The sequence below is a fragment of the Ipomoea nil genome, unplaced genomic scaffold (genome assembly GCF_001879475.1).
Source record: "Ipomoea nil cultivar Tokyo-kokei standard unplaced genomic scaffold, Asagao_1.1 scaffold3314, whole genome shotgun sequence".
Classification (NCBI taxonomy): domain Eukaryota; kingdom Viridiplantae; phylum Streptophyta; class Magnoliopsida; order Solanales; family Convolvulaceae; genus Ipomoea; species Ipomoea nil.
The window spans coordinates 1780001-1807867 of record NW_017619742.1 but is presented as its reverse complement, the minus strand read 5'-3'; the positions used below and the strand labels follow the sequence as shown (position 1 = coordinate 1807867).

General features: G+C 35.6%; 3 protein-coding genes and 1 pseudogene across 3 annotated transcripts; 2 read left to right on the top strand and 2 right to left on the bottom strand.

Moving 5' to 3' along the window:
* Positions 1-892: 892 nt before the first annotated feature.
* On the bottom strand, positions 893-4962 carry LOC109169391. The gene is made up of 4 exons (XM_019318274.1): positions 4323-4962; positions 3942-4211; positions 994-1457; positions 893-910 (listed from the first exon to the last, which is right to left on the bottom strand). Exons 1-4 carry the CDS (start codon positions 4960-4962, stop codon positions 893-895), a joined length of 1392 nt encoding a protein of 463 aa, XP_019173819.1.
* Positions 4963-6371: 1409 nt separating this feature from the next.
* Positions 6372-7827, top strand: LOC109169489 (annotated as a pseudogene).
* A 4628-nt stretch (positions 7828-12455) lies between these two features.
* LOC109169390 (E3 ubiquitin-protein ligase Praja-2-like) lies at positions 12456-13262 on the bottom strand. Its single transcript, XM_019318273.1, has one exon. The coding sequence runs from the start codon at positions 13260-13262 to the stop codon at positions 12456-12458; it is 807 nt and encodes a 268-aa protein (XP_019173818.1).
* An 11736-nt stretch (positions 13263-24998) lies between these two features.
* On the top strand, positions 24999-25982 carry LOC109169389. The gene has a single exon (XM_019318271.1). The coding sequence runs from the start codon at positions 24999-25001 to the stop codon at positions 25980-25982; it is 984 nt and encodes a 327-aa protein (XP_019173816.1).
* Positions 25983-27867: the final 1885 nt, after the last annotated feature.

Genomic DNA, 27867 nt, shown 5'->3' with positions numbered 1-27867 from the left:
AAAACATCTAATTCTCAAAACAGAGTCATAAGCCAACCAAACAAGCACCTAGTTTGCAATCACTCAAGGTTAATTGGTTCACCCTTATTTCCAAAGAACTTGGACTTGAAGGTGGTCTTGCTCCTGGTATAATAAGGTTTTTTCCTATTGGATGGCCTCACTTTCCTTTTGCCCTTGCTTTCCTTGGATTGGATTTGTTCCTGGTCATCTTGCTGCTATGCATGTCCACTATCTGGTAGGTCATCATGGTCATGTTGCTCCTGCTGCTGCTGGTCTTCAGAGGTAAGGTGGTCTTCTTTCTCAGGTTGGTGCTGGCCAGAGACAGCTTGTTCCTCATGAGGCTGGTTGTGCCCTGAAGGCAAGTGGATGGGGATTTGTCTGGTAGTATAAATTACTCTTTTTTTTTTTTTTTTTTTTTTTTTTTTTTTTTTTTTTGCTTCAACTGGGACAAAACAAAGAAACAAGACAAGTTAACTTAGGCTTAATACAAAAAAAAATGTAGTTGAATATGTTATGGGAGGCCAAAAAGTAAACCTTTTTATTTGGATTTGTTGGACATTTCCTTGCATTGTGGCCAGATTGCCTACACAGTCCACAATGTAGTTGAATGTGTTGTCTGGACACAAACTTTCCATCTTGTGTCAATTCACCAGCTGACTTTGCCCTTAGCTTTTTTGGCCTCCCAACCTGCATATCAATTTAGTCAAATAAAAGTTCATAGATAGGTCAATCATTAATGACTAGGCAATGCATATATACCTTGGCAGAATACAAAGGAGGCAATGGTGGGGTTCTGTCACATTGTGGCCACTCATCTGGACCTGTCATAGGGTTGATACAACCAGCATATACCTTCAAGTATGTCACTTTGGAGTAACATGGATGGACAAAGTCAGTAACTGCACCCTTTCTATACTTTTTCCATATAGCACATATGGCATGTTTACATGGAATGCCAGTTAGGTCCCACACCCTACAAGAACATTTTTTCACCTCCAGATCAACCTCTTGTTGATCCCCATATAAATGGCCAACTTCAAACTTGAAGAAATCCCATTGTGTTGCCAGGTATTTTGCTGCCTCCTTCTCAATTTTCTTCAATTTTCTCACAATTGCAGGACATATCAAAGATTTCCGCTCTGCTGCTTTTTGTTTTTTCTCAAAGAATTTACCCATCAACATTTTCCTAAGAATTTCAAGACATTCTATAATTGGTTTGTCCCTTGCATCCCTTATAGATCCATTCCATGACTCACAGATGTTATTTACCAACATGTCACAGTGAGAGTGTGTAGAGAAGTGAGATCTAGACCACTCTGTTGGACTCTTTTCACCAAGCCATTGGTATGCATCTTCATCTAAGCCCCTAAATTTACTTAAGTCAACATTGAATGCATTCAAAGTGGTTTCCCTAGCACAAGCCCACAGACAGTCCTTAAGTGCCTTCCCTTGGAAACCTGCTGTAACACCCCGTGTTACGACCCCTAACCCAAACCAATTATTTAATTAATTACCCTAAAAAGAGAATTAAAATCCATTAATTAACTAAGAAGGGTCCACCATAGTCCATGGACCCTTATCCCTAAAACTAACCCCTTAGTCCTATAAGGAATAGAATTAGCAAGCCCATACCATTTAGACCCTAATTGGGACTCTTAAATATATAAATAGGGGCATAGGAGGTACCTAGAACCCACACCACAATAACTTTCACCACACAAGAATTCCCAAGAATTCCCATAGGAGAAATCAAGAAAGAAGAGATCTTAAAGAAAGACCCTTCATAGCCAAGGAATTTAATTAAGGCTAAGAGGTAACTCATGTCTCAACAAAACCTATTTTGTTTGCTATAATCTTCTTCTTTGGCTCCTTCTATATGCTTGTGTCTTGATGAAATCTTCTATGATAATTATGATCTTGATGATTGATGAGATGATTTTATGTGTGATCTTGATGATGATAAGAGGATCTTGATGATTGTGTGATGTTCTTGATAAATCTTGATGTTTCTTGATATTAAAGATGAACTATGATCTTGATGATTTAAATATGATTAGAGCCCTAGATTGAATCGTGAATTTCGTATTGGGATATTCTTGGTATATTTGGGTGGGAATTCACATGTTCGGGTGTTGATTATGTTTAGAAGTCATGATAGGATGTGTTCTATGTGATTCTTGCTTTTGATTCGTTAATTGTCTACGTGGTGTCGTCATTTGCGTTTAAAAGTGTCCAAGCATGGTTTCGGGTTCCACGGAGGATCCCAGGACTTATATTTTGGAAAAGGAGTCAGTGAGGGGTAGGTGGGGGTAGGGGGACCCGCCACCTACCCACTGCCCGAAGTAACGCCACCGGCAGTGGGCAGCTGGCGGGCAAACGACTGCCCACCGGGCACTCGCTGCCCGGAGGTTCGTCGCCGGCAGGTGGCCCTCCACCCGCTGGATTTTTCCGACTTTGGACTTTGGCTTCCCCGTTTGATGTTCCCCAGCCCCCGTGGTGTCCCAACGGACTCCGTTTGTCGTGCATGAGTCTAGTTTGATGTTTCGGGTACCGTTCGTAGGATAAAAGAATCTTGAGCATCGCATGCTAGTTGAATTGGTATTCCGTTGGCCTAGGTGAAAGGAGCATGAACCCCTTAGGATTATTCCTAGTATGTGGATGACCACGCATAGGTTTCATTATACGTTTTCTCCCCTTTCCCAATGTGTTAATATGGGTTGCATGTGCTTACTATGTGTTATGTGTGAATGATACCCCAATTTGGTTGCGATCAAATTGGTTATACATGAGCTGCGGTTCATTATCTTGGCTGCGTTCAAACTGGTTACTCATGAGCTGCGGTTCATTATCCTGGCTGCGGTCAGTGACTCACTTCTAGGGCTGCGGTCCACCTCATGGGCCTCGTGTGATGTGGTCCACCGACTGGACGCGTCAGGCGGTGTGTAGGGCCACTAGCCCGAGGAAGGCCATAGTCCACCGAATGAGTTTGTCAGGCGGTGTGTAGGGCTATGGTCGGCTGCGATCCACCGAGTGTATGTGCCAGCGGTGTGTAGGGTCGTAGTCCCCAAAGATTATAGTCCACCGAATGAGTCCCTCAGGCGGTGTGTAGGGTTATGATCAGCTACGACCCACCAACTGAGTTCGTCAAGCGGTGTGTAGGGTCGCAGTCCCCAAAAGAGGATCACAGTCCACCGACTGAACGCATCAACGGTGTGTAGGGTTGTGATCTGCCGTTGAAACTATCGACGGTCTATACAATTGGCTGCGGTCAATTCCTTCATGCTGCGGTATGAGGTAGGGTGCTGCGGGGCCGTGTTAGCGCTATATGCGCTAACCCTCATGTTTGGGGCATGCGATTGGTCCCGTGGCGCCACCAAAGTGTGCTTGTCTGACAAGGATATTGATTGAATGATGGTGTGAATGATTTGAAAGTGAACTGTGACCTTAGATATGCGTATTTATGATGTTGCCTTTATATAATTGATTATCGTTGTTAAATGTGTTTATTCCTATCTGTCGAGTCTAATCCAGGTTTTAAAACTAGAGTCTCCTAAGTATATATCTTCCTGCTTCAAAATAGTTTTACTATATCTATGTATATATAATTACCTATATTATATTTTAACGCGTTAGAGTGGGTTACCAGCATCATTCGCTGAATAGATATATTTGGCTTTCAGGCACAGATGATTAGCTTCCGGAGCACGCTAGAAGAACTCGGATTAGATAGTTAGTCTTTTCTTTCACCCTACGTGCCTTGATGATGTAATGACAATATTTGAGGATAGTCAGTTAGAATAGCATGTGCATCTGAGCTCTCTAGCTCAGATGTGGCATAACACCCCCGACTCTATGTTTAGAATGTTTCATTTGATATCTACTTAATAGAATTGCTTTCGCATAATAAGATCAAAAAGTTTTAAAATTTCGGGGTGTTACACCTGCCACCTTCATATTTGCATGAAGGTGTCTCACACAGAATCGATTCTCCACACCAGGTAGCTCACTCTCAAAGGCAGGAATCAATCCCTTCTGTTTATCACTAATGAAGCAGTATTCATCTTCAACACTCTTAGTTATTTCTAAATCTGTCTTCAGAAGTTCTAGAAACCATGTCCAAGATTCCTTTTTCTCCCCTTCCACAATAGCATATGCAAGTGGAAATATACTATCATTACCATCAATACTAATAGCTGTTAGTAGCATCCCACCTGTTTAAGTTCTAAGGTGACAGCCATCTACACCTATAATTCTTCTACAATGCTTGAATCCTTGCTTGCTAGCTTCCCAACACACATACATTCTCAAAAACCTAGAATTGCCACTTTCATCACTTAGGTCACTGAGTTTCACAGGACAGGTTGTCTTGGGGTTTGTTCTTGATGTTTCTTCCTTATAACTCCATATCTTCTTAAAGGCATCTTCCACCTTACCTTGTCTTAGCTTCTTTGCCTTCCAAATAGCCCTATAGGCTTGTGAATTGCTAACATAAAAACCCTCCTGACTGCACACCTTATCCTTGAACTTTCTCATCATCCAATCAGGGTGGTCTTGCAATTCAGTTGACCATCTTTTAGCAACCACAGAAAACTTAACCATAGAATTTTCCCATACCCAAGAACACCCTTCATGTTCATCTGTCATGTTCAAAATCCTCCATGACAGTGAACCAAGAACTTTCTTCAACCCTATTCTCCAAGGACACCCCTCCTGTGTACATTTAACAATCATCCTCTCCTTGTCATTTTTCAGAGTTTTAATCTCTTTGCCATTATTGAAAGCATAATTTTGCACAGCTTCTCTAAGCTGTTGTTTAGATGCAAAAGTCATTCCTAAGCTAAACTGGGGGTCCTTCATGTCTGTTGCAGCTCTAAATATAGGCCACTTACCCTCAACATCACTATCAGAATCAACAATTGACTCCTCATATGAAAACTTAATTTCGTTCTCATCCTTTGTCATCATTTTTTTTTTTTTTTGCTAATTTGCAGACAAGCATCATCCACAGTTCTAGCTTCTTTTGCTAAGTTTGCAGGCCTCTGTTGTTCTGCAAGTTGCTCATCTACCTTCAAACACTCTACCTCAATTGCATTTTCCCAATCACTTTCTGTCTCCAGTACTTCCATATCAGCATCAATCAAGTCCACATATCCATTGTTTCAACCCAAAACTCCAACATATTGTCTGGGTTCTCCTCATTCAATATACATATTACATCCATGTCAGATTGTAGCAACTTCAAACCATCATTCGAAAGGCAATATATTAGTGCTCCTACTTCACAATACCCTAAATGTTTTATCATATCCTTCAACACTTGTAAACAAATTTCCCTAGCTTCCATTCTGTCATACACTTCTACATCACCACCCATATATTTAACCTCACCTACCCTATTTATTATTCCATTATGGAAAAGGGAAACAGAAAAAGGTCCAACTCCATCCCATGTAAAGAAAGCATTTACGTATGCAATAGTCAACATATTGGACCCCACAGACCACAAAGCAATAAAGGTATACAGAAATGGTTCCTAATCCCAGTTTATGCACATGGCATCTTGACAAAAGTATAAATATAGTGGTGGTGCCCACACAACACAACACAATAAGACAAAATGTTCAAAAAACTTGCCCAGAAATGGTCCCCGCAGAACAAAACAACAGTACATAATATATTCTATGCATATATAAAGCCCACGACAAAACCCTAGATATGCAGTAACTGTCATTCTACTCCACACACACAAAATAGTCAACCCAAACAACAAATATGGTCATACACTATCAATTTCATCAAATTTTAACTCCGAACAAAACTTTTCTTACTTAGTTGTAGAGCCATTCCAGTCGCAGACGATGAATTTCGCACTCTCCAAACCCAGAAGATGATGTCCACAATCGATGCTCCAGATGCAATCTGCGATGACTAGTCGAAGATGATGTCCAGTCGCAGTACACGGATTCGTTGCTTTCGTTCGAGCTTCCAGTAGTCAAAGATGAGGTTAAGTTCTTTGGATTTTCCCCCCAATTCGTTGCTTTCCCCCCAATATACAAGTGTATTGTTGACTGACTGACCGGAAGGTGTTTTTCCCCCAAATAAATTCACATGCAATGACGGTTTTGCCCTCATCACAAATTAATTCGAAACATTTTATGTTTTTCAGGCCAAAATTGGCCGGCAATTTGGCCGGCATGACCAAATCTGCTAATAATTGCATAGTTAAAGGTTTAAATTGGGAGTTTTGAAAGTCACGTACTCAAATTATCAGTACCCTAATAGTCACAGGACCAAAAGTGCAATTTGTTCTATATATCACAACGACACAACACATTATCACATGCATTATTATATTACTAAAATTATTATTATCCAAATAATGGAGATAAAGAATGGGGAAGCAGTAGACATAGCGGTGGTGATGGTGCCACTTCCGGCACAGGGCCACCTGAATCAGCTCCTCCACCTCTCCGCCTTATCTCATCCTACAAAATCCCAGTTCACTACGTCGGAACCAACACCCACAACTGCCAGGCCAGGCTGCGCCTCCAAAACTGGGACTTCGCCGACCTTCATTTCCATGACTTCTCCTTGCGGCCTTTCGAGACAACGCTGCCTCCCAATCCTGACTCCCCGGATAAGTTCCCTGCCCAAATAATCCCATTGTTCTTCGCCACGTCGCATCTCCGCCGCCCTCTCGAAGCCCTCGTCCGCCGCCTCTGCGGCGCGGCCCGGAGAGTGGTGGTTGTTTATGACTGTGCGATGGCTTGGGTCGTCCAGGACGTTCCCTCGCTGCCAAACGCCGAGTGCTACTTTTTCAACAGCGTCTCCGTCTTCCAAATCTACACCTATTTCTTGGAGGTCGCCGGAAAGGCTTTCCCTGCCGATGGGCCTCGAGTGTTGCGGGAAATCCCGTCCCTGGACGGGACTTTTCCCGACGAGTTTTGGGATTATTGGCATATACAAGAGAAGTTTCTCGGGAATAGCGCCGGTGTCCTGCACAATACTTACAGGGTAATCGAAGGGCAATTTCTTGATTTGTTCGAGAAGGAAGGTGTACTTGGAAACTTAAAGCAATGGGCTATTGGCCCTTTCAATCCGGTGGAGATACCGGAACAAAGAGACTCCGACGACAAACGCCGCCGCCGCCACGAATCCCTCCACTGGCTCGACAACCATCCGCGAAACTCCGTCGTATTTGTTTCGTTCGGGACCACCACCACTTTGTCCGGCCAAAAGATCAAAGAACTGACAAATGGGTTGGAGAAAAGCCGGCAGAAATTCGTGTGGGTGCTGAGAGATGCAGATAACGCAGACATTTTTTCCGGCGACGACGGCCGAAGATCTGATCAGTTGCCGGAAGGATACGAGGAGAGAGTTCGAGGAAGAGGAATCATCGTACGAGACTGGGCTCCACAGCTGGACATCCTGGCACATCCAGCTACCGGCGGCTTCATCACCCACTGCGGCTGGAATTCGTGCATGGAGAGTATGTCAATGGGAGTTCCCATGGCTGCTTGGCTGATGCACTCCGACCAGCCCAGACACTCCGTGCTAATCACCAAGTTCCTCGGGATCGGAATTCTAGTGAGGGATTGGGAGCATCGGCAAGAAGTTGTGACATCAACTACAATTGAACAGTGCATCGTACTGCTAATGGATACCCCGGAAGGAGAAGAAATGAGGAGAAAGGCGGCGGATTTAAGCGCCGCTCTCAAGAGATCGTTGATGGACGGCGGCGGAACACGAAAAGAATTGGACTCCTTCATTGTCCACATTACCAGATAAATTTTGGTAGGGTGTACAAATTTCTGTGAAAGTATGTTTTTTTTTTTTTTTTTTGGGCTAAAGTGTCATTCCGCGTCATGAACTATAATGGATTCTTCATGCCGCACCCTGATCTTTGATAAGTGCTATTTAGGTTCACGAACCATTAAATTTTTTTCGCCTAGAACTTTTTACAGGTTTCCTGTTACCCTGATGACATGGTAATATGCTTATGTGGACCTTTTATTAAAGTCAATTCTTACTTTCATCTTATTTTTTCAATGTGCTGATGTGTACCGTACCCCTGTTATGTTCTTCGATCGACAACACCATCTCCTCCATCGTAGCCACGGCAGCGATGACGGCAACCCCGACGGAAAATCAAGAAAACCGAGGAAGAAGAATGAGAAGCAGCGAGCATGGTGATGGCCATGGAATCGTACGACCCGTACACGGATTTCAAGAAATCCATGGAGGAAATGGTGGAGAGCCAAGGAATGAGAGATTGGGAATCGTTTGTGGAAATTGTGGAGATTAGAATTATTTATTGATGTTTAATTTTTCTTCCTTGAAAAGTGAAAACCCAAAATTGATATAACAGTATAAATAACCCAACAAGATTGGCTATGGAGATTATATTGAATATAGTACCCATATGCAGAACTCCAAATATCTCTTTGGTTATTGTACGCATCAAATGACCATTGTGAACCATAGCAAATGTCAACTACTAGGGAACCCATCCAGGTATATATATAAATTTAAAGGGAAACCAGAGGCAATAGTGATGTATGTTGCCGCAACAAATGAAATAATCAAGAACTTATTCAAATGTCTCTCATCATTGCCAGGAGGTGTCTGATGGACGTACTCTCACCAAGCACGTGAGCACAAGGGTATTTAGAGTTGCCAATAATGAAAGCATCAAAATAAATGCGCTTGAGTTGTTGTTGAATAATGTCTGAGACACAGTATTGCTCCACTCAAGCCAAGAAAGCCCTTCATGATTCTCACGACAGTGCCGCTATACTGCGGGAAATTCTGTAACTGTAACAACATTTGCCGTTTGAAAAATGTCTGCGCATGAGCGGCGATGAACATGAAGAGGGACATAACCGGCACAGGCGGGCGCGGGATGGTGCCGAGGACGGCCAGGCCAGCTAGCCGTATGAAGTAGCCAAGGAAGCACTGGAGGGCACTTGCGAGGTGGACCAACCAAGGGCCTCTCTGGGGGAGCTAGAATTGCAGACGGCGGGGTAGAGGAGGCCAGAGAGAATGCCGTTGGCGCCGATGTCCTTGCTCGCCACCGCCGCTATCCATTTGCAGCTGCAGCGACCGTCTCCTCTATTTTCGCCGGAACTGTGTTTTTTCTCGTTATATTGCCGATATAACAGATTAACAGTGGTCAAAAAAAAAAAAAAAACAGTGGTCTTAGTAAAAAACAAACCTGCCATGTCATACTTTAAACAATTATTTAAAACAGGTTAATAAAAAAAAAATTTCACATCAGCATATTATTACCTACAACTTTGAAAGAAACCTGTAAAAAGTTCTAGCGAAAATAATTTAATGATTCGTGAACCTAAATAGCACTTATCAAAGATTATGGTGCGGCATGAAGAATCCGTTATAGTTCATGGTGCGCAATGACACTTTAGCCTTTTTATTTTTGGAAAAATGTGAAAGTATGTTAACATTTAAGAATTTCAGTTAATCATTCTTCTTCCAAAGTTTCACCTCAATAACCAGTTGAGCTGCCCATGCGAGTTTCAGTTAATCGTTCTTGATTCTATCAATGGTTAAAAGATTTGTAAAATTTCGGTCAACAGTGAATTCAGTTTGAATGTATCGTAACCGAATTAACTGAATGGTTAACGGAATTTTAAATATATATATATATATATATATATATATATATATATATATATATATATATATATATATAATCAAATATATATAAATATTTGAACTTTATAATTTGTGCTTTTATGTTTGCAATGTTGTTATAGTATTGTATTTGTATATTTTAGTATAAATTTATTATTATATATATTATTTTAATTGAATTTATTATTATAAGTATTATTTGAAAGATTTAAAGCTTTAACTTAAAAAACTTTGATTAATTAAAAAAATTCGATTTAATAAATTCGATAATACAAAATTTGATTCGATTAACAGTTAAACTTTTAAAATTTTTGATTAAAATAGTTCGATTAATCGATTGCACACTCTTAAATTTGTTTATAGTAATTTTGTATTTTGGCAAAATGACAGGTAAGAATAATGTTGTAATTTAATCAGATAATATTTATTGTCTTGAGGATAGTAATGATGAATGGAAAAAAAAGTTTATGGAGACAATTTTCTTTTTAATTTATAGATAATTTTTACAGATAATTATTATTGATGGGATATGGGAGACAGATGGAGACAATTTTCTTATTAATTTATCGATAATTATTATTGATGGGACCCCAATTGTTATTCAGTGTGTGGACCACAGTCCACACATTTTTACACGAATCTAATTTCTAGATGAACTCTAGTTGATTTCTTTCACTTCTTTTCATATTTTGGTTAAATTTAGGTTCTTATTCATCTTTGAAGCTTGTATCAACGGATTTACACTTGGATTTCAAGATTCTATCATTCATTTCTATAGATAAGCTTTCTTTCCCTTAACTCTTTCTTTTGCAATGTTTATATTTATTGCTTGTGCTTTTGCTTTAATTATACAATTTAATTATGAGTAGTTAGTTTATGGGCTTGAATTAGGGTTGTATTATATATCTTTATGCTTTATTTGTGATTAGTGCATAAAATGGATTTTTTTTTTCTACCTAGGGATCTTGAGCATGTTTTGGATGAGTTTTGGCTACAATGAGAGATGTGTCAAGATTCTGAGTCACTCATTGAATAAACCCGATTTCTTCCTATGAAAATAGGAGAAATTCGGGACTCTTTATTCTTTGTGTTCTTGAAGAACTTTGAATTGATACACCACGAGATCAGAATGGGTAATTCTTTAGCTTGTTTAATTTATTTATCATGAGAATGGTTTCTAGACTTGAATTCCTACGTGAATCCCTCAATTGTTTGGTTGTGTGATTTTTCTCAATCCTTAGGTTGCGTTATGCATTTATAAGATATTGCTCCCTAACTTGATTCATATTTCTTTAATTTGTTTCATGTTTATATCTTTGTTAATATATATGAGTTTGCATTACTTTGTTTAGTTACCGTAACTTTAAAACTTGTTATGAATTATTGCTTAGTTTCTTGTTGAATATTTCCTAGTGCTAGTGCCTAGTTACTTGTTGTCACAGTCATAACCCCCAATTCCTTGAGGACGACATAAAACACCCACACCCGAACTCACATCTCATAGGGATATATACAAGTACTACAAATGTGACTGATAACATTGTTTATCAAGAAATTCTGTAATGAAGTTTGTAGATCAATTAATTTATCCAACAAGATCATTTCTTGCCAATGTGTCTGCATATTCCTTGCCATATTAAATGCTTAATATTTTTAGTCTCATGTTATTTCCCTTGTATTTTTTTTTAATTTTCTTATCAGCTTGGTGGATTAAATTCAATTTAGGATATAATGAATTCAGTACCCTATTTCTGTATGAACTTAACTTTATTATTATTATTATTTTTTGAATGTTACTGGCCCTATTACATTGTAGTAACCTTCCAAATGAAAGTCCAACCCGGGTACCATTAGACCACATAGTCTTGATATAAACTTTATTTGTTTTTACGAATTCTAAACTTTCTTTGTACAATTCTGAATGTTTCATCTCTCTATCTAAACTTTATTTGTTTTTTTTCTCCCTATTAAAACTATAAACATTATACTTAAATTTAATAATTATTTTTTCTTTGTTATCATACAGTTTCTTCATGCCTAGCTAAACTCTACAATTTTTTTCTCCATCTTAAACTTTACAAGTTTTTTCTCCCTCTAAAAAATCTACAAATTATTTTTTCATTATTTTTTCTTTGTAGTATATTGTTTTTCTTCACTAATATATATAGCTGAAATCAATCTCTCAGACTCCATACTTCTAAACTTTCTTTATGAACTATTTTCTTCCTAACTTCTAAACTTTCGTAAATTTTTTCTCTTAATTTCTAAACTTTATCTACCAACTTTTTCTCGCTAAATACATCAACAAATCAAAGCTTTTTTATTCTTTTCAAATATAAAACTTTTATTTTTTGATTTTTATTCTTTTTTTACTTCATTCCTAACTTCTAAACTTTCTCTAATAACTTTTCTCCCCTAAATATACAAACAAAGAAAATTTTATATTTACCATCCTAAAATTTTACTATAGTTTCACAATATTCATATATATATATATATATATATATATATATATATATATATATATATATATACTTTTGATTTTACTTTATTATGTTTATATTTGTAATAATTTTTTTTTCCTTTTGTTAACCGCATGCGGTTGTTCACAACAATTTGAGAAAAAAAAAATTTATGATATGAAAATCAATAAAAGTTTATTAAAATCTTTGATTTTAGAAGTATTTAAAAACTACAAAAATGATACAAATCTTAACTATTGGTATGCCTTAAAAAGAAAAAAAAAAAAAAAAGAAAAAAAAAAAAAAACTATGGGTATGTTTTACCAATTCCGCATGGTATCAGGATATGTATTGATCATGCTCTTGGAAAGGCTCCGGCGGCGGCGAGCCGGGAATCTTGCGGCGACAGAGAGGACAGCAAAGGCTTCTTTCCAGCCAAGTTGAGAGGCAGCCGTCGTGAAAGGAACAATGGTTACAAGGCATCACAGCCACCACTGTCCCCGCCGTTAACTCCTCCAAGCAAATAACGCAACAATCACCGTCTCCTCCGCCACAATCCCTCTCATCGTACTCTATTATCTTCCTCTCCAACGACTTGATCGCCTCCCTGTTCTGATCTACGCCCCTCGTTGCCTCTGCTCCGGAATTCTCGCCGGATACTAAGATAATTTCGGTAGGATATGCTTCCGCATCGTAAGAAAGATATGTTACTTCTTCATAGTCAAGAACAGAACCACCACCGTCGTCGGAAAAATTTGCTAATTCATCGGCGAGAACAGAATCATTGTCGGAAAGATATGTTACTTCTTCATTGTCGAGAACAGAATTATTGTCCAAAAGATTTATTACTTCTTCATTGTGGATAACAGAATCATCATTGGATGCTACTTCTTCATGACTGAGAATAGAATCATCATTGGAAAGATATGTTACTTCTTCATTGTCAAGAACAGAACCATCGTCGGAAAGATACACTACTTCTTCATTGTCAAGAACAGAACCATCATCGGAAAGATATGCTACTTCTTCATTGTTGAGAACAGAATCAGAATCAGAATCGGAATCATAGTTGTCGGGATTATGTGGCCGTACCGAGCCTAAGCCAACCGCAAAACTACATGCAAATAGGTCAATACCCTTCTCCATTACTGACTTTTTCTTTCTTCTTTAGGGTTTCCTTATTCCTCCTAACTTATCAAGTATATATGTAATTCTTCCAAGTATATATGTAATTGCCTATACAAGTAGGTGAATTAATTCTGTAGCACGGCTAAGGTATATATACATGTAATTCTGTAGAAGGCCACAAACTTTTATCCTAATCTTTTTGGGACTTGAATTATGTTTGAAAAATTATAAATTAAAATTATTTTTATCCTGACCTTTTTCGGACTTGAATTATGTTTGAAAAATTCAAAATTTATTATATTATTTGTTGATTTAATATTTTATACATACATTGCATCTTAAATTTTTTATTAATTTTCATTAATTACCATTTTCAAAGGACGTGGATGAGATAGTGATTCTTTGAGTACAGTTTGACTGCCACCTCTTGAGAACTCAAAAAGTTGAAGTTCTTGCTTAACGTGAATGTGAAAATTATAATTGCAATTCAATTGACTATTAGTTCAAGTTAGAATTAATTTTGTGTGTTATTATGGACACTGGTTTAGAAAAATACCCTTCAATTCAAAAGAGATTTCAGTAAACATAATAGTTATATCATGACGTGTAGTATGTAACATGAACCCAAGTGGTCCCTAATTTTTCTCACTATTTTTTTCAACTTAATTTTTTTTTTTACAAATAAAATTAATGTAAAAAAATATCATTACAAACTTTCAATTGAAAATTTTAAAATTACACTTATATTGGTATTTTAAAAAAATAAATCTACAATTACATACATAGAGTCACTACGAATATTGCAGGTTCATAAAATCACTATTCTTTGAGTATAAATGTGAAGAAGTGGCACATTTTGGGTGTTGCTAATGGCGACAGGCAGCCAGATGCGAGACGACAACAAGGGGAATTGAAGGGGGCTCGGAGGTTGAAAGCGACTTGGTGACGGGGAGATATGTTGGTGGTCAAGAATTTCTGGGGATACGTTGGTGGTCTGACGACTCCAAAAATACTATAAATAGAAGTCTCAACTCTCATTTAGACATCATAATCTTTTCAACGAATACTTGAATTCCGTAATCTATTATCTTCTTCTTTTTCTTCTATTTGACAATTTACTTAATTCGTCTAGAAATTGTAATAGTTTTTCTATTGATTTAGATTTAAGACTCATTTTCAATAATATTCATTGTGGATCAAATGAGCGAGCACATGTAAGCTAAGCCAACGTCTAAATTATTTGATATTCATGTTTCTTACAACTTCACCCTTAATAACCTAGTTTGATCACTTTGATGATACGCCTAATCCGATAAAATCATTAGTTTCAATATCATTTTAATGTCATTACAATTATTTTTTAAAATGAATAAATTAATGTCTCCACTAGGGACCAGGGCCGGATTTTAGGCTGTGCAAGCTGGGCTACCGCACAGGGCCCCCAATTTTAGAGGGGCCCCAAATTTTAGAGGTTCAATATTTAATTTTTACCTAGCTAGTTTAAAAATAAAAATTAAAAAGTTTTCAATTAAACTTTAAAGGTTTCATGAAGAGATGGTAAGAATGTGTATTTATTGTATTTTAACTTGGAGGTCAAAGGTTCGAAACTTGCATGTATTAGTTTTAAAAATTATGATTTTGGTAGGGCCACATTTATTTACTAGAACAGGGCCACCAAAACTTAAAATACGGCCCTGCTAGGGACAAGGCGAGACTTCCAGGTGAGGACAAAGTGATAGAGGCACATAACCTCTTCTTCTTAAACTTGAGAATGTGGACAAAAAAAGAAGAAGGAAATAGTTGATCCTCTCAATTAGAAATTAAAAGAAATAAGTTTATGGCATTCCATTAATTGATTAAAATAAAATTTTAAAAAATAAAATAATGTTTCCACTTGGAGATAAATAGAGACGCCGTGTGGAGATGAAACAGATGGAGATATGTGGTTTTCATGTTCAAAAATGTACATAATTTTATACTAGAATACACATAATTGTATACATGAATGTATATAATTGTATAGCAAAATACACATTTTAAAAAAAAAAAAAAAAAGATAATACATATAATTTGACATAATACATAATATACATAAACTTTTAATATAATAAACATCAACTATTAACATAATACACATAAATTTATTGTTTCGGATGTACATAATTGTATAAAAAAAGATGTACATGATTGTATAAAAAATGTACATAATTGTATAAATTAATACACATAATTGTATAAATAAATACACATAGTCACGTCAACTCTCTACATAACTTACCAAAATGATATCGTTTTGCGAGACGCGGGGCGCACAGTGCTACGCGCGCCATGGTGCAGGGTATAACGATCCTCCTTATGATTGACAAATATTGTTAAAAGGTTCTTTACTTAAAATTTATAATTCTAATTGAACTGAATTTCTAAATTATTATATTTATAATTAAGAATTTTTAATTTTAATTAACAAAAATCATCTAATTTTTTTATATCTATCTAAATTCTTATATTTATTTAAATCCCTAAACTCCTAAATTTAAATTACAACCTTAGTCATTATTAGAAATAATTTGTGGCTCCTTACCAAATTTGTGGCTCGTTTTATGTTTCATCATCCTAGTTTACAAATTTGATTTCTTACATTATTGGATACTGTTGTGTTGAATATTACATTTTAACTTTTTAATAAGTTTTAAGATATAATTTGACTATTATATAATATTTGATTAAGTGTTGATTTTTTTACATTATTGAATATATATTCTTACTAGATGTACTGTTGCAATTGTTTGTAATAGTGAGGAAGGTTGTAATTTAAATTTAGGGGTTTAAATAGATTTAGGAGTTTAGATAATATAAGAATTAGATGATTTTTGTTAATTAAAATTAAATAATTTTAATTCAATTAGAATTCTTAATTTTAAGTAAAGAACATGTTAACAATATCTACTATATCTACTTCTACTATCTTATCTACTATACGAATAAGAGCCCAAGAGAGTTAGACCTATAATAGGTAGAAAAAATGGCGGTCGAATTTTTTAATCAAATAATGAATGGCTAAGATTGATCAGATTTTAATTTTTCCTTAAGATTTCCTAATTTATCCTTAATGAATATGATTGTCCGTTAACTTTTCCGTTAAATATTATCTTTTCCGTTAATTTTTGTTAGTTCACCGTTAACTTACTCATTGATTTCAATAAGAAAGGTCTTAGGATCAAATCTCATCCCAATCAAAGTTGGCATAATTAGTACTCTATTTTACTCTTATATTAAATTAAATAATACTTTAGTATTTACAAAGAGAGTATTCAAATCACACAACAAATTGAAGTGAGAACTACCTAGCAATGTTCTTGTTTGACAATCAGCGGTTAGCGTTAGCGGATTATATTAGCGAATTTGACCAGCGAATTATATCAACGGTTGGTAAAAAGATATTTTAAAAAAATTAGTTGTTTAGATTAACATGTAAAATGACCTAAGGGTATACATAATAATAATAATAATAATAATAATAATAATAATAATAATAATAATAATAATAATAATAATAATAATAATAATAATAATAATAATAATAATAATAATAATAATAATAATAATAATAATAATAATAATAATAATTGTTTTAAAAAATAAAAATAAATAAAAAATATAATTAAGCCAATCATATTAACTACTTGGGGGATTTATTGACAAAAAGAGTATTCTAATCACACAAAAAATTGAAGTGAGAAACTATCTCGCAATGTTCTTGTCTAGCAATCAGCAGTGACCTCTTCAATATTAGTATATATTTAATATTTTATGCCCTAATTTTTATTTGCTCTCCCTTATGTCCTGTATTTGGTTTTAACCCTACCTATACAATTATTTTATTGACAATTATAATCAATCTTGACTATATTATCTTGCATTTGTAAACTTAGAATTGCCTATTTAAATACGCAAATTTAACATTCAGTTATCTATGCATTAACAATTCCAATATAATCTTGCATTGATATACTTTAAAGTACTTATTTAAAAAAAACATTGGTCATTATCTCAATCGCGCAATGCGCGTAAAAAACTAGTTATTATTAATCATAAGGATGATACAGGTTTCATTGTCACTGTCGTAGAATTGAACTTGCAAGTGTAAAATTGTTAATAATTAGATATATAATAATTAAGTAATAAATATGTTTGGAAAAGTAGATATATTTTGTTAATTAGAAATAAAAGACTTACCTAATAAAAAACAAGTCTTAGATATTTTTGCAAAAAAAGACCCGGTTAATATTGACTTTATTTTCTAATGATGTGGCATATTCTCTTTCACCGCCGGAGTATAGCATCTATACACCGACAGTACATCAAATATTAATCCTTTCAATTTTTGATAGAGTATGAGGTGAGACAGTCTTATGTGGTATCAATTATGTTTTTAGTTAAAATGTAATTTATATATATATATATATATATATATATATATATATATATATATATATTTATTTATTTATTTATATATAAATATTAAATTTCAGTTAAATAATATTACACGTCTTATTTGAGAGTGATGGGTGGTATATTAAGAGGTTGATCCTTTGGACTACTTGTCGGGCCAATGATCTCAAGACCCAACCTCGTGGATATCAAGCCCAAGAAGTAATTGGGTCGAGAGAGCCCAAGAATGATAACCAATACGAAACAACTTAGGAGTTTAATAGGATTGAGCTTACTATTCATAATGGAATAAAAATTGAACTTAGTGTTCATAATATAATAATGATTGGGCTTCCTATTTCTAGTGTAACAAAGATTCATAATATGAAGACTAAGAATTTATTTTATTTTAGGGCTCTAAACCCACTTGTATAATTAAATAGACTCCCATACATGACAAATTATTGCATGGACCATGGTCCACACAATGTTATGTGAACCATAATAAAATGTACATTTTTAATATACTAAATGTACATTATTTTTGTACTGAATGTACACTATACAATATTATGTACACTCAAAACAAAATTAATGTACATCCCCTGAATATAATGTACATTATTTTTGTACTGAATGTATATTATTTTTGTACTAAATGTACATTATTTTATAGTAGACAAAATATGGTCCACACAACTTGTGTGGACCATGGTCCATACAATAATGATTGCCCATACATGGGAAATTGACAGTCAATATTCAATAATACAAAATATTTACTATATCTAAATTCTCTCTATATTATTATTATATACTCGTTATTTTAATAGTAGTGATTCCGTTGACTGTCCAAAAGTCATAAAATCAAGAGGGTTTTACACAAGACCTGCTAAAAAAATGTTGACATTTCATTATTAATACTAGCCAAAAACTTTTTCTTTTACTATGCCCATCAGTTAGTTCGATTGATCATCTTAAAGTCTCGCTCCAACGACATTGTTGGAGTTTGAATCCCACTAGAAATTAAACCTGGAGTTCATTCGAGAACTTAACTGATAAAAAGAAATGAAAATCCTTTGTGTGTAGAGTATATAGACAGAAGTGAAAATCTTATGACTGACGAGACAACTCGTAATTTACCTCCTTTAGCGATTCTTGGACAGAGTGTCGTAGGATCAGTTTTACGTAGAATGAGAAAGCTTATGTATTAAAAGAAAAAAAAAAGCCAAATACTTGATAGGTAATATCATAATGCAATATTACTTTAATAATCTCAATTTATCTGCATCAATTCATCAAACATTCAAACGTCACTAAAATCTTATTTAAGTATCTAGAACATGATGTTCTGAAAAAAAAAAAAAAAAAAAAAAAAAAAAAAAAAAAAAAACCAAACCAAACCAAACCAAATCTAATTGTTTTGAAGTTAAATTTATTAAAATTGGACATTATAAATCTAATGTCCCCGCGATGGCAGAGAGGGCAGAAAGGGCTTCTCTCCAGCCAAGATGAGAGGCAGTCGTCGTGAAAGGAGTAATGGCTGCACGGCACCACAGCGGCATCTGTCTCCGCCGTTAACTCCTCCAAGCAAATAACGCAACAACTACCGCCGTACTCTTGATCTATTCTCTTCCTCTTTAACGACTTCACTATGAAACCGCCATCGGAGGAGGAGGCGGCGACGCCATTTACTCCTTCCGTTGTCGCTCCGAAATCTCGATCATCCTCGTACGATTCTTGAACGTCAGAACCTCGCATCTGAACCGACCTTCTTATCATTATTATTATTATTATTATTATTATTATTATTATTATTATTATTATACAAATACATATTTATATTTATATTTATATTTATATTTATATTTATTTTCCCACTTATCCTACATCACTTGGAGAAGTACGGAATAGAGCCTTGAGGCTCCTATAAAAGGAGCCTCAAGGCTCCATACGGAATAGAGCCTTGAGGCTCCTATAAAAGGAGCCTCAAGGCTCCATAATTTCAATTGCAATGTCCATCTGCTAAACAAGCTTGCAATGCCCATCCGCTAGGCATGCAGATGGGCAGGCTACTTAATTTAGGAGCCAAGGTTCCATAATTAAGGAGTCTTATACAGTTAATGTCAAGGGTGTTTTGAGAAAATAATTTTTTTTTTCTCAAAATGCCAATTGCAAACGCTGCAAATGTGTGTGTTTGTGTGTATATATATATATATATATATATATATATATATATATATATATATATATATATATATATATATATTTAAATAATTTATTTTAATATATATATTTATTGATAGATTGATAGATAAAAATTATAATTGATTAAATATATACATTTATATAATACATTATATTTATTAAATAAATATAAATATTATATAATGTGCAAATGGTATTTTTGGTATTTGTGATATAAAAGCTATTCCCAAGGGCATGGGAATAGCTAATACCAAAGCCCCCCTAGGAACGGCTATTCCCCTTGCGAAGGTAATAGCTCATTCCTAGGCATGTTATTCCCATGACAAAATGATCCAACCAAACGATGGAATAGGTCTATTCCAAGGAATGTTATTCCATTCCTGACCTATTCCATGAACCAAACATGCCATTAGGCTCCGTTGGAAGTGTTTTAGCCATCCTCTTAGCTTCTCCTCGGCTCCCATTGACTCCAATGCATCCAAAACGCTCATTTTGACTCCAATGACCACCAAAGGTCATGAAAATACTCATTTTTGCTTCCAAAGCTTTTCAAACCAAATTTCTTGCAAAATAACACAAATTAGTCCTAAACTAATGAAATTTGGAATAATCTAAGAGCAAAATGGCTTAGTGAAAGGGAGAAAAATATAGACAATTAAACACTTATCAATAAGTTTATATTTATTAGTGTAAATATGTTAATTTATTTAAATTGAAAGTTTAAAATATTAATTTGAAAATGTCGAAAGTTATTGATGAACCTGGTCGATAAGCTCAACAGTATAAAGTTTTTACGAGTAAGGCCAAGAATTTTGAACCCGACCCAAAAAGAAAAACGATAAGTCCCAACTGATAAGCCTGACGACCCAATAGAGTTAGTACAAAATCGAATGAACTGGTCCGATTGACATCCTATAGCTAATGTAATTAATTGGCTTTTTAAAAAATAATAATAATAAATTTTAGGGCTATTAGTAATTTTTTTTATAGATATACTCTGTATATAATATATGTCAATGTAAAGGGATTAATTGAGGCGAGTTAAACTTGAATAAACAAAACTCAAAAGTCAGCTTAATTTTTTAAAAAAATATTAAAGTTCAAGTTCAACCAAATTTTAATTTTGTGAGCTTGAGCTCCACTCGACTCCAACATAGATTATAAAAAAAAAATCAAAATTACATATCCATTATGCTTATATATATAAAGTGAAGTACATTTGAAAGAATGAATAATATGAAGTGATTTTAGTAGCTAGGGTAGAGTAACATTTTCCTTCATTTTTTTTTTTTTTTGTCTAAAGGAAAATAGTATTAATTAATTATTTAAAATGTCTATTCATATTCCACGTAAACATGCAACCTGTTGAAATGAATGGAAACCTGCTATCAAGTGAAATTGCATACATTTGGAGTGTTCAGTGGCCTAATTACATTGTTTTTTTCGTTTAGTGGTCTAATTGCACTTTCAAGTTACATTCAGTTGTCAATTTGAATCTTATTCCACTATTATATAATGTTTTACCATTTTAATTGAATGGTCATATGATCAAACTCTGAATAGATATTACTGATATCTTCAATTTATAGAAAGAGATAATTCCATTTTTGATCCTAGATTTATAAGTAGTAGTCCACTTTTAGTCATTTTTATCAGAACATCCTTATTTGGTTTTAGTATTATTATGACATTTCTATTTTGTGTTCTCCGCCAAAACAAAATCGTTAAAATGCCATTAAATACAAGTACATTTCCATCTTTTTTATTATACAAAGTAGTTTGACCCGCTATATTTTTATGTTTATTTTTTTTTTAAAAAAAAATCATAATTGAATATCGAAAGGCCATTATATTTTAGGGCATTTAAACGCTTTTGTTGACGGATGACAAAAAATGTCATGTCAAAATAATAATCTTAGGACCAAATGAGAATGTTATGATAAAAAAGGACTAAAAATAAACTGTCACAATCTTTATTCGAAAGTATCCTTTGAGTGAATCAAATCTTGTGACTTTAATTAGCAAAAAAAAACAATTATAGTGGTATTTAACTTAGACTAAGAAGAACAAGACTATGTGGTCTAGACGTGAGGCCCAGACGGCGCAGAAGAGGCGGCGCAATCTTCTACGACTGTGGGATACGGCCGCACAGAATAGAATGTGTAATAGTCGGAATAGTCGTCGTCAAAACCACTCTCCTCCATTAATCCTTTCTTCCTATTTCTCTTCCTCTGATCTGATCTTCTTCTTCTTCTTCTCTTCTGCTCAGCTTTAATAAATAGCGGATTAGGAGACGTGTTTGCTAATCCTTATTTGACTGGAACTTGAGTTGTCCAGCTCTTACTTTTATATACGAAAACTTACTTGAACTCCAAGTTACTAGAAAATTTAGAAAATTATTAATTGATCTTATATTTTGTATTTTTGCGTGGTTAATTAGGGATGTTAATCTTATCATAAAATTTATGAACTGTTAAATTGAAAATTTTTAGGGTTTGGACTTTGGACCAAAATATTTTAATTATATAAAAAATTAGTTTAATTTGATAAGTCCAATAATAGCTACTTAAAAGGCTAATTTTTGTTAAAGAAGTGATGTGCAATAAAATGTACATAAAATTTATTTGTAAGTTCATTTTAGTATCTTTTTTATTAAGTTTTTAAAATATATTAGTAAATTTATTACAAATAAAATATTTTTTAATTTTATGAAAATAAATAATAAAAATAATTAAAAAACTCACTATAAATATTATATTATAGTATGTTAATATGTTATATTGTAGTGTAAGTATATTAATTATTTTTATTTAGAATTTAGAAATGGAAATTGAGATTTGGATTGATTGCATGATGTATAATTTGATATTTACTAGTATTTACACCCGTGCGATGCACAGAATGAATTTGTTGTAATATATTAAGAAAATATAAATCGATATATAATTATTTAATTAGAACATCAAATATTATATAGTGCAATTAAAGATATAATTTGAATCGTTTATATATTTTGATGTTATCATTGCTTGAATTTGTGCAAATAATTGCTCAAATTAATAGCTAATGTCTAGATGTACACATGCGGTCCTGTAATTTTGAAGATTTTATTTGTTTAGTATTTTTATACATTGCAAATGTGTTCGTTCTCTAACAACTCAGTTATAGAAATGAATTGTTATCCTTATTCATTTGTATGGAAGATATATCTTTTTGTCTAACAACTCCCTTTTGTCTTCTTCTTATTTTTTTTTTTAAATTTTAATTTTATTTTGTATTTCGTTTTGTTTGGATTATTATTATTATTATTATTATTATTATTATTATTATTATTATTATTATTATTATTATTATTATTATTATTATTATTATTATTATTTGATTATTGACAAATTCGCCATTTTTAACAATTTATCTTTAATCAAAACACCAAAAATATTATTTAATAAGTAAGTAATTTGCTCCAAACTGCTAAAAACTAAAATAACACATACATTTTGGGTTAATCTTTCCTAACCCCCACTAATAAATAATAAATAATAAATAATAAATAAATAAAACTAAAATAAGAAGACAAAACTAAAGTTTCTTAAATAAGAACCTTTTGACTTCTCAATACTCGCTTCATCGATGGGCAAACAATTATGTTTGTACTTCTTATATGGAGGAGCTCAAGAGCTCTTCTTTTCAAACATTTTCAATTTGGGATGAAAATGAACCCGCATCATTTACGAAGGGAGCATGTGGCTCCCCTTTGTTTTATTTGTTTTTTTTTTTTGTTATTTTTAATTTTATTTTGTATATAGTTTTGTTTGGATTATTATTATTATTATTATTATTATTATTATTATTATTATTATTATTATTATTATTATTATAATTATTATTATTATTATTATTGTTGTTGTTGTTGTTGTCGTTGTCGTTGTCATTGTCATTGTTGTTGTTGTTGTTGTTGTTGTTGTAATTTGATTATTTGGGAAATTTACCAAAATTTTAAGAAATTCGTCTATTTAATATTTTATATTTAATCAAAAAAACTAAAAATATTATTTAATAACTTAGCAATTTGCTCCAAACTGCTAAAAACTAAAACAACACATACATTTTGGGTTAATCTTTCCAAACCCCCACTAATAATAAATAAATAATAAATAAATTAATAAAAACTAAAATAAGAACACAACGCTGAAACTTCTTAAATAAGAACCTTTTGACTTCTCAATACTTGCCCACATTGATATGCAAGTAATTAATTATATTTGTAAGAGGAGTTTTGCTCCTCTTATATAGATGAGCTCTCTCATTTACAAAAGGAGTCTCTGACTCCTCTTTGTTTTTTTTTTTTTTATTGTTTTTTTTTAATTTTATTTTTATATAGTTTTGTTTGGATTATTATTATTATTATTATTATTATTATTATTATTATTATTATTGTTGTTGTTGTTGTTGTTGTTGTTGTTATTGTTATTGTTATTGTTATTGTTATTTGATTATTTGGAGAATTCTCTAAAATTTAAAAAAATTCACCTGTTTAACATTTTATATTTAATCAAAATATCAAAAATATTATTTAATAACTTAGCAATTTGCTCCAAACTGCTAAAAACTATAACAACACATATACATTTTGGGTTAATCTTAACCAAAACCCCTAATAAATTTATATATAAAAAAAAAAAACTAAAATAAGAAGCCATTAAAATAAGGTTTCTTAAATAAGAGCCTTTTGAAACGTTGGGCTTCAATAGGTTTCTTAAATAAGAGCCTTTTAAAACGTTGGGCTTCAATAGATTGAGAAAGTTTATATGAACAGATACTACATGTAACACGGTGAATCGAATAGTTATGTTGTGGAACTGTGTCCACTTTGCAATGTGGACACAGTTCTATGTTCGTAATTGTTAGACTATAGTTTATTATTATTATTAATAATGTTATGTTATGATGTAGTCTAGATTAGTCCTAGTCTAGTGGCTATTAGTTAGTTCTCTCTCCAGAGAGTATTAATTGTAATCTGTTTCAGTTATTGAATTGATTATCTCTTTCCACATTCATCTGGTATCAGTTAGTCAGGCAAATTCCACGCAATTTTTTTTTTCCCCTCCATCGACAATGTCCAATAGCTCTGAGCGCACCGTGACCACCATCTCCTCCCCAAATAATTCCCCCAACACTTTAACGAGCGCGCATCATTTTGTGTCGCTCAAGCTTACCCATCGGAATTACTTATACTGGCGGACTCAGGTGATCCCGTTCCTCCGGGGTCAAGGTCTGCTGGGCTTCGTAGATGGTACACGGTCGCAGCCCTCACCATTCCTAGAGGTCCCCGCCGGCAGCAACTCCAGCGACAACATCTCCACGACGGAGAATCCGGCGTATGCAGCCTGGGTACAGCAGGACGCATCAATCCTCTCTCTTTTAATCTCCTCACTGTCTGAGGAGGTGATGTATCTAGCTCTTGGACAAACCACCGCACGTGGTGTTTGGACTGCAGCAGAGACGGCCTTAGGATCATCCACGCAGGTTCGGTGTCTCAATCTGCTTGGGCAGATCCAATCCCTTCGCCAAGGAGACAGCTCCACCTCCGAATATCTGGGCAGGGCGCAGCATCTTGTTCAGGATCTCGCACTTGCCGGGAGAACTCTCACGCCGTCGGAGCAGAATCTATACGTCTTTCGCGGTTTAAGGCCAGAATTCCGGTCAATGGCGTCCGCATTGGCGATCAACGGAACGCCCGTTTCCATTCCGCAGTTGGCGGATTTTCTCCAGGCCCAACAATTCATCCATGAGGATGATTTCCCGACGCACACATCGGCAGCAGTGGCCGGGTCTCCGTCGGCGATGTACGCATCGCGTGGTGGCGGTGGTCGTCGTCAGCATGGAGATGGCGGCCGGCAGTCACGTGGTGGTGGAGGACGCGGCAATCAACGAGGCGGCAGAGGAGGCCGCGGTCGGTCAGGTGGGGTGCACTGCCAAATATGCAGCAAGCAGGGGCACTCCGCCGCATTTTGCTACCGGCGGTACTCCGAACCGCCGCCGACTGCTCATGTTGCGTTGCAGGTGGCGGTCCAGCGCCGGCATCCTCGCCCTCGGTGACCACCTGGCTCCCAGACACGGGGGCCTCAATGCATGCTACCCCCGATTCCAGCATGCTCACGCAATCCGAGGAGTATCACGGTGACGACGTGTTGCGAGTGGGCGATGGCACAGGTTTGGCCATCTCGCGTGTGGGTCATGCAGCAATTCCATCTATTAATAAATCTTTAAAAGTGTCCAGTATTTTACATGTTCCTGAGTTGTCTGCATCGTTATTATCTGTTAATCGGTTTTCTAGAGATAATAACTGCTATTTTGAGTTTCACCCCACGTTTTTTGTTGTGAAGGACTGCATCACTCAGGCGGTCTTGCTTAAAGGGCCAAGCTCGGGGGGCTTGTATTCGCTGTCAGTTCCTAGCGCGCATTATGCTTTTGTTTCGGCTCGCGCCACTTCCGCGGTCTGGCATCAGCGTCTCGGTCACCCACACAGTCAGGCGCTTCATCGTGTTCTACGAGAATGCCCCGTTGAGTCCAATAAAACCACTGTTCCTAAATTGTGTGCTCCGTGTCAACTTGGCAAGTCTGCCCGATTTCCTTTAGATAGGGTAGTCAAGTCAAGTAATAATGTACTCGATTTAGTTTTTACTGATATATGGGGCCCCGCACCAGTTATTTCTGCGGTTGGTTCCCGTTATTTTGTACTATTCGTAGATGATAACACCCGCTACGGTTGGTATTATCCTCTACGTCTTAAAACCGACATATATAAAATCTTTGATATTTTTCGGGCGACGGTAGAACGCACCTTTTCGTGTTCTATCAAGTCCATCCAGTCCGATTTGGGAGGGGAATACCAAAAATTACACAAACTTTTCACAAAGTTAGGGATTGTCCACAGGCAATCATGCGCCTACACACACGAGCAAAATGGCCGTGTAGAACGCCGGCATCGGCATATTGTCGAGACCGGCTTGGCGCTAATGGCACAAGCGTCTGTCCCACAACGCTATTGGGATCACGCGTTTGAAACAGCCACCTTCCTAATCAACCGACTCCCGTCTGCTCCACTCCAGTTTGATACACCCTATTACCGCCTGTACAAAGCCCCACCCACGTACACATATCTACGTGTGTTTGGGTGTCTTTGTTTTCCTTATCTCCGTCCGTATAACCGTCATAAAATCGAGTACTGGTCGAGTCCCTGTGTCTTCTTAGGTTACCCACCATCATTTAGGGGTTACCGCTGCATGAACCTGGACACCGGGAAGACCTACACTTGCCGTCACGTCCGCTTTGACGAGTCCATTTTTCCTTTTGCAGAAACTCGTCCCAAAGTTCGAGAAGTGCCACCTGAGATCCAAAGTGTACCATGGGGCTCTAGTCCCATTCTCCAAAGTGGAAGTGGTACCATATCAGCACCACCAAGTGCACCAGCACCACCGGTTCCTTGTGCACCGGCTCGTGCAACGAGGAAAAGGGGTCCACGAACACGGCTCCTGGAACGGGCCCACGTCATGCGGCTACGGCGTATGACAAAAGGGACTGGGGAACAACTTCAGGCACTCACAGCTTCAACTGCGGACCCGACTTGCTATTCCCAAGCAGTTGGGCATCCACAGTGGCGAGACGCTATGGACCAAGAGTTCAATGCGTTACTTCATAACGACACGTGGCAGCTAGTTCCTGCTACACCGAGCATGAACGTTGTGGGGTGCAAATGGGTGTTTCGCACTAAGCGCAAAGCCGATGGTTCGGTTGAGCGCTACAAGGCAAGGCTGGTGGCCAAGGGTTTCAACCAGGTTGCAGGCGAGGACTTCTTCGAGACATTTAGTCCCGTGGTCAAACCAACCACAGTTCGGATATTAGTGTCATTTGCCATATCACGCGGGTGGACACTCCGTCAGCTGGATGTCCACAACGCCTTCTTGAATGGACACTTGTCTGA

Bases quoted from the DNA above. Each gene is read 5' to 3' on its own strand.
- LOC109169391 (XM_019318274.1), bottom strand. From the start codon at position 4,962: ATGACAAAGGATGAGAACGAAATTAAGTTTTCATATGAGGAGTCAATT. The intron at 4,212-4,322 runs GCAATTCTAGGT...GAACTTAAACAG, and splicing joins TGACCTAAGTGATGAAAGTG to GTGGGATGCTACTAACAGCT. The intron at 1,458-3,941 runs GTGTAACACCCC...GTGTTACAGCAG, and splicing joins TGCAAATATGAAGGTGGCAG to GTTTCCAAGGGAAGGCACTT.
- LOC109169390 (XM_019318273.1), bottom strand. From the start codon at position 13,262: ATGGAGAAGGGTATTGACCTATTTGCATGTAGTTTTGCGGTTGGCTTA.
- LOC109169389 (XM_019318271.1), top strand. From the start codon at position 24,999: ATGTCCAATAGCTCTGAGCGCACCGTGACCACCATCTCCTCCCCAAAT.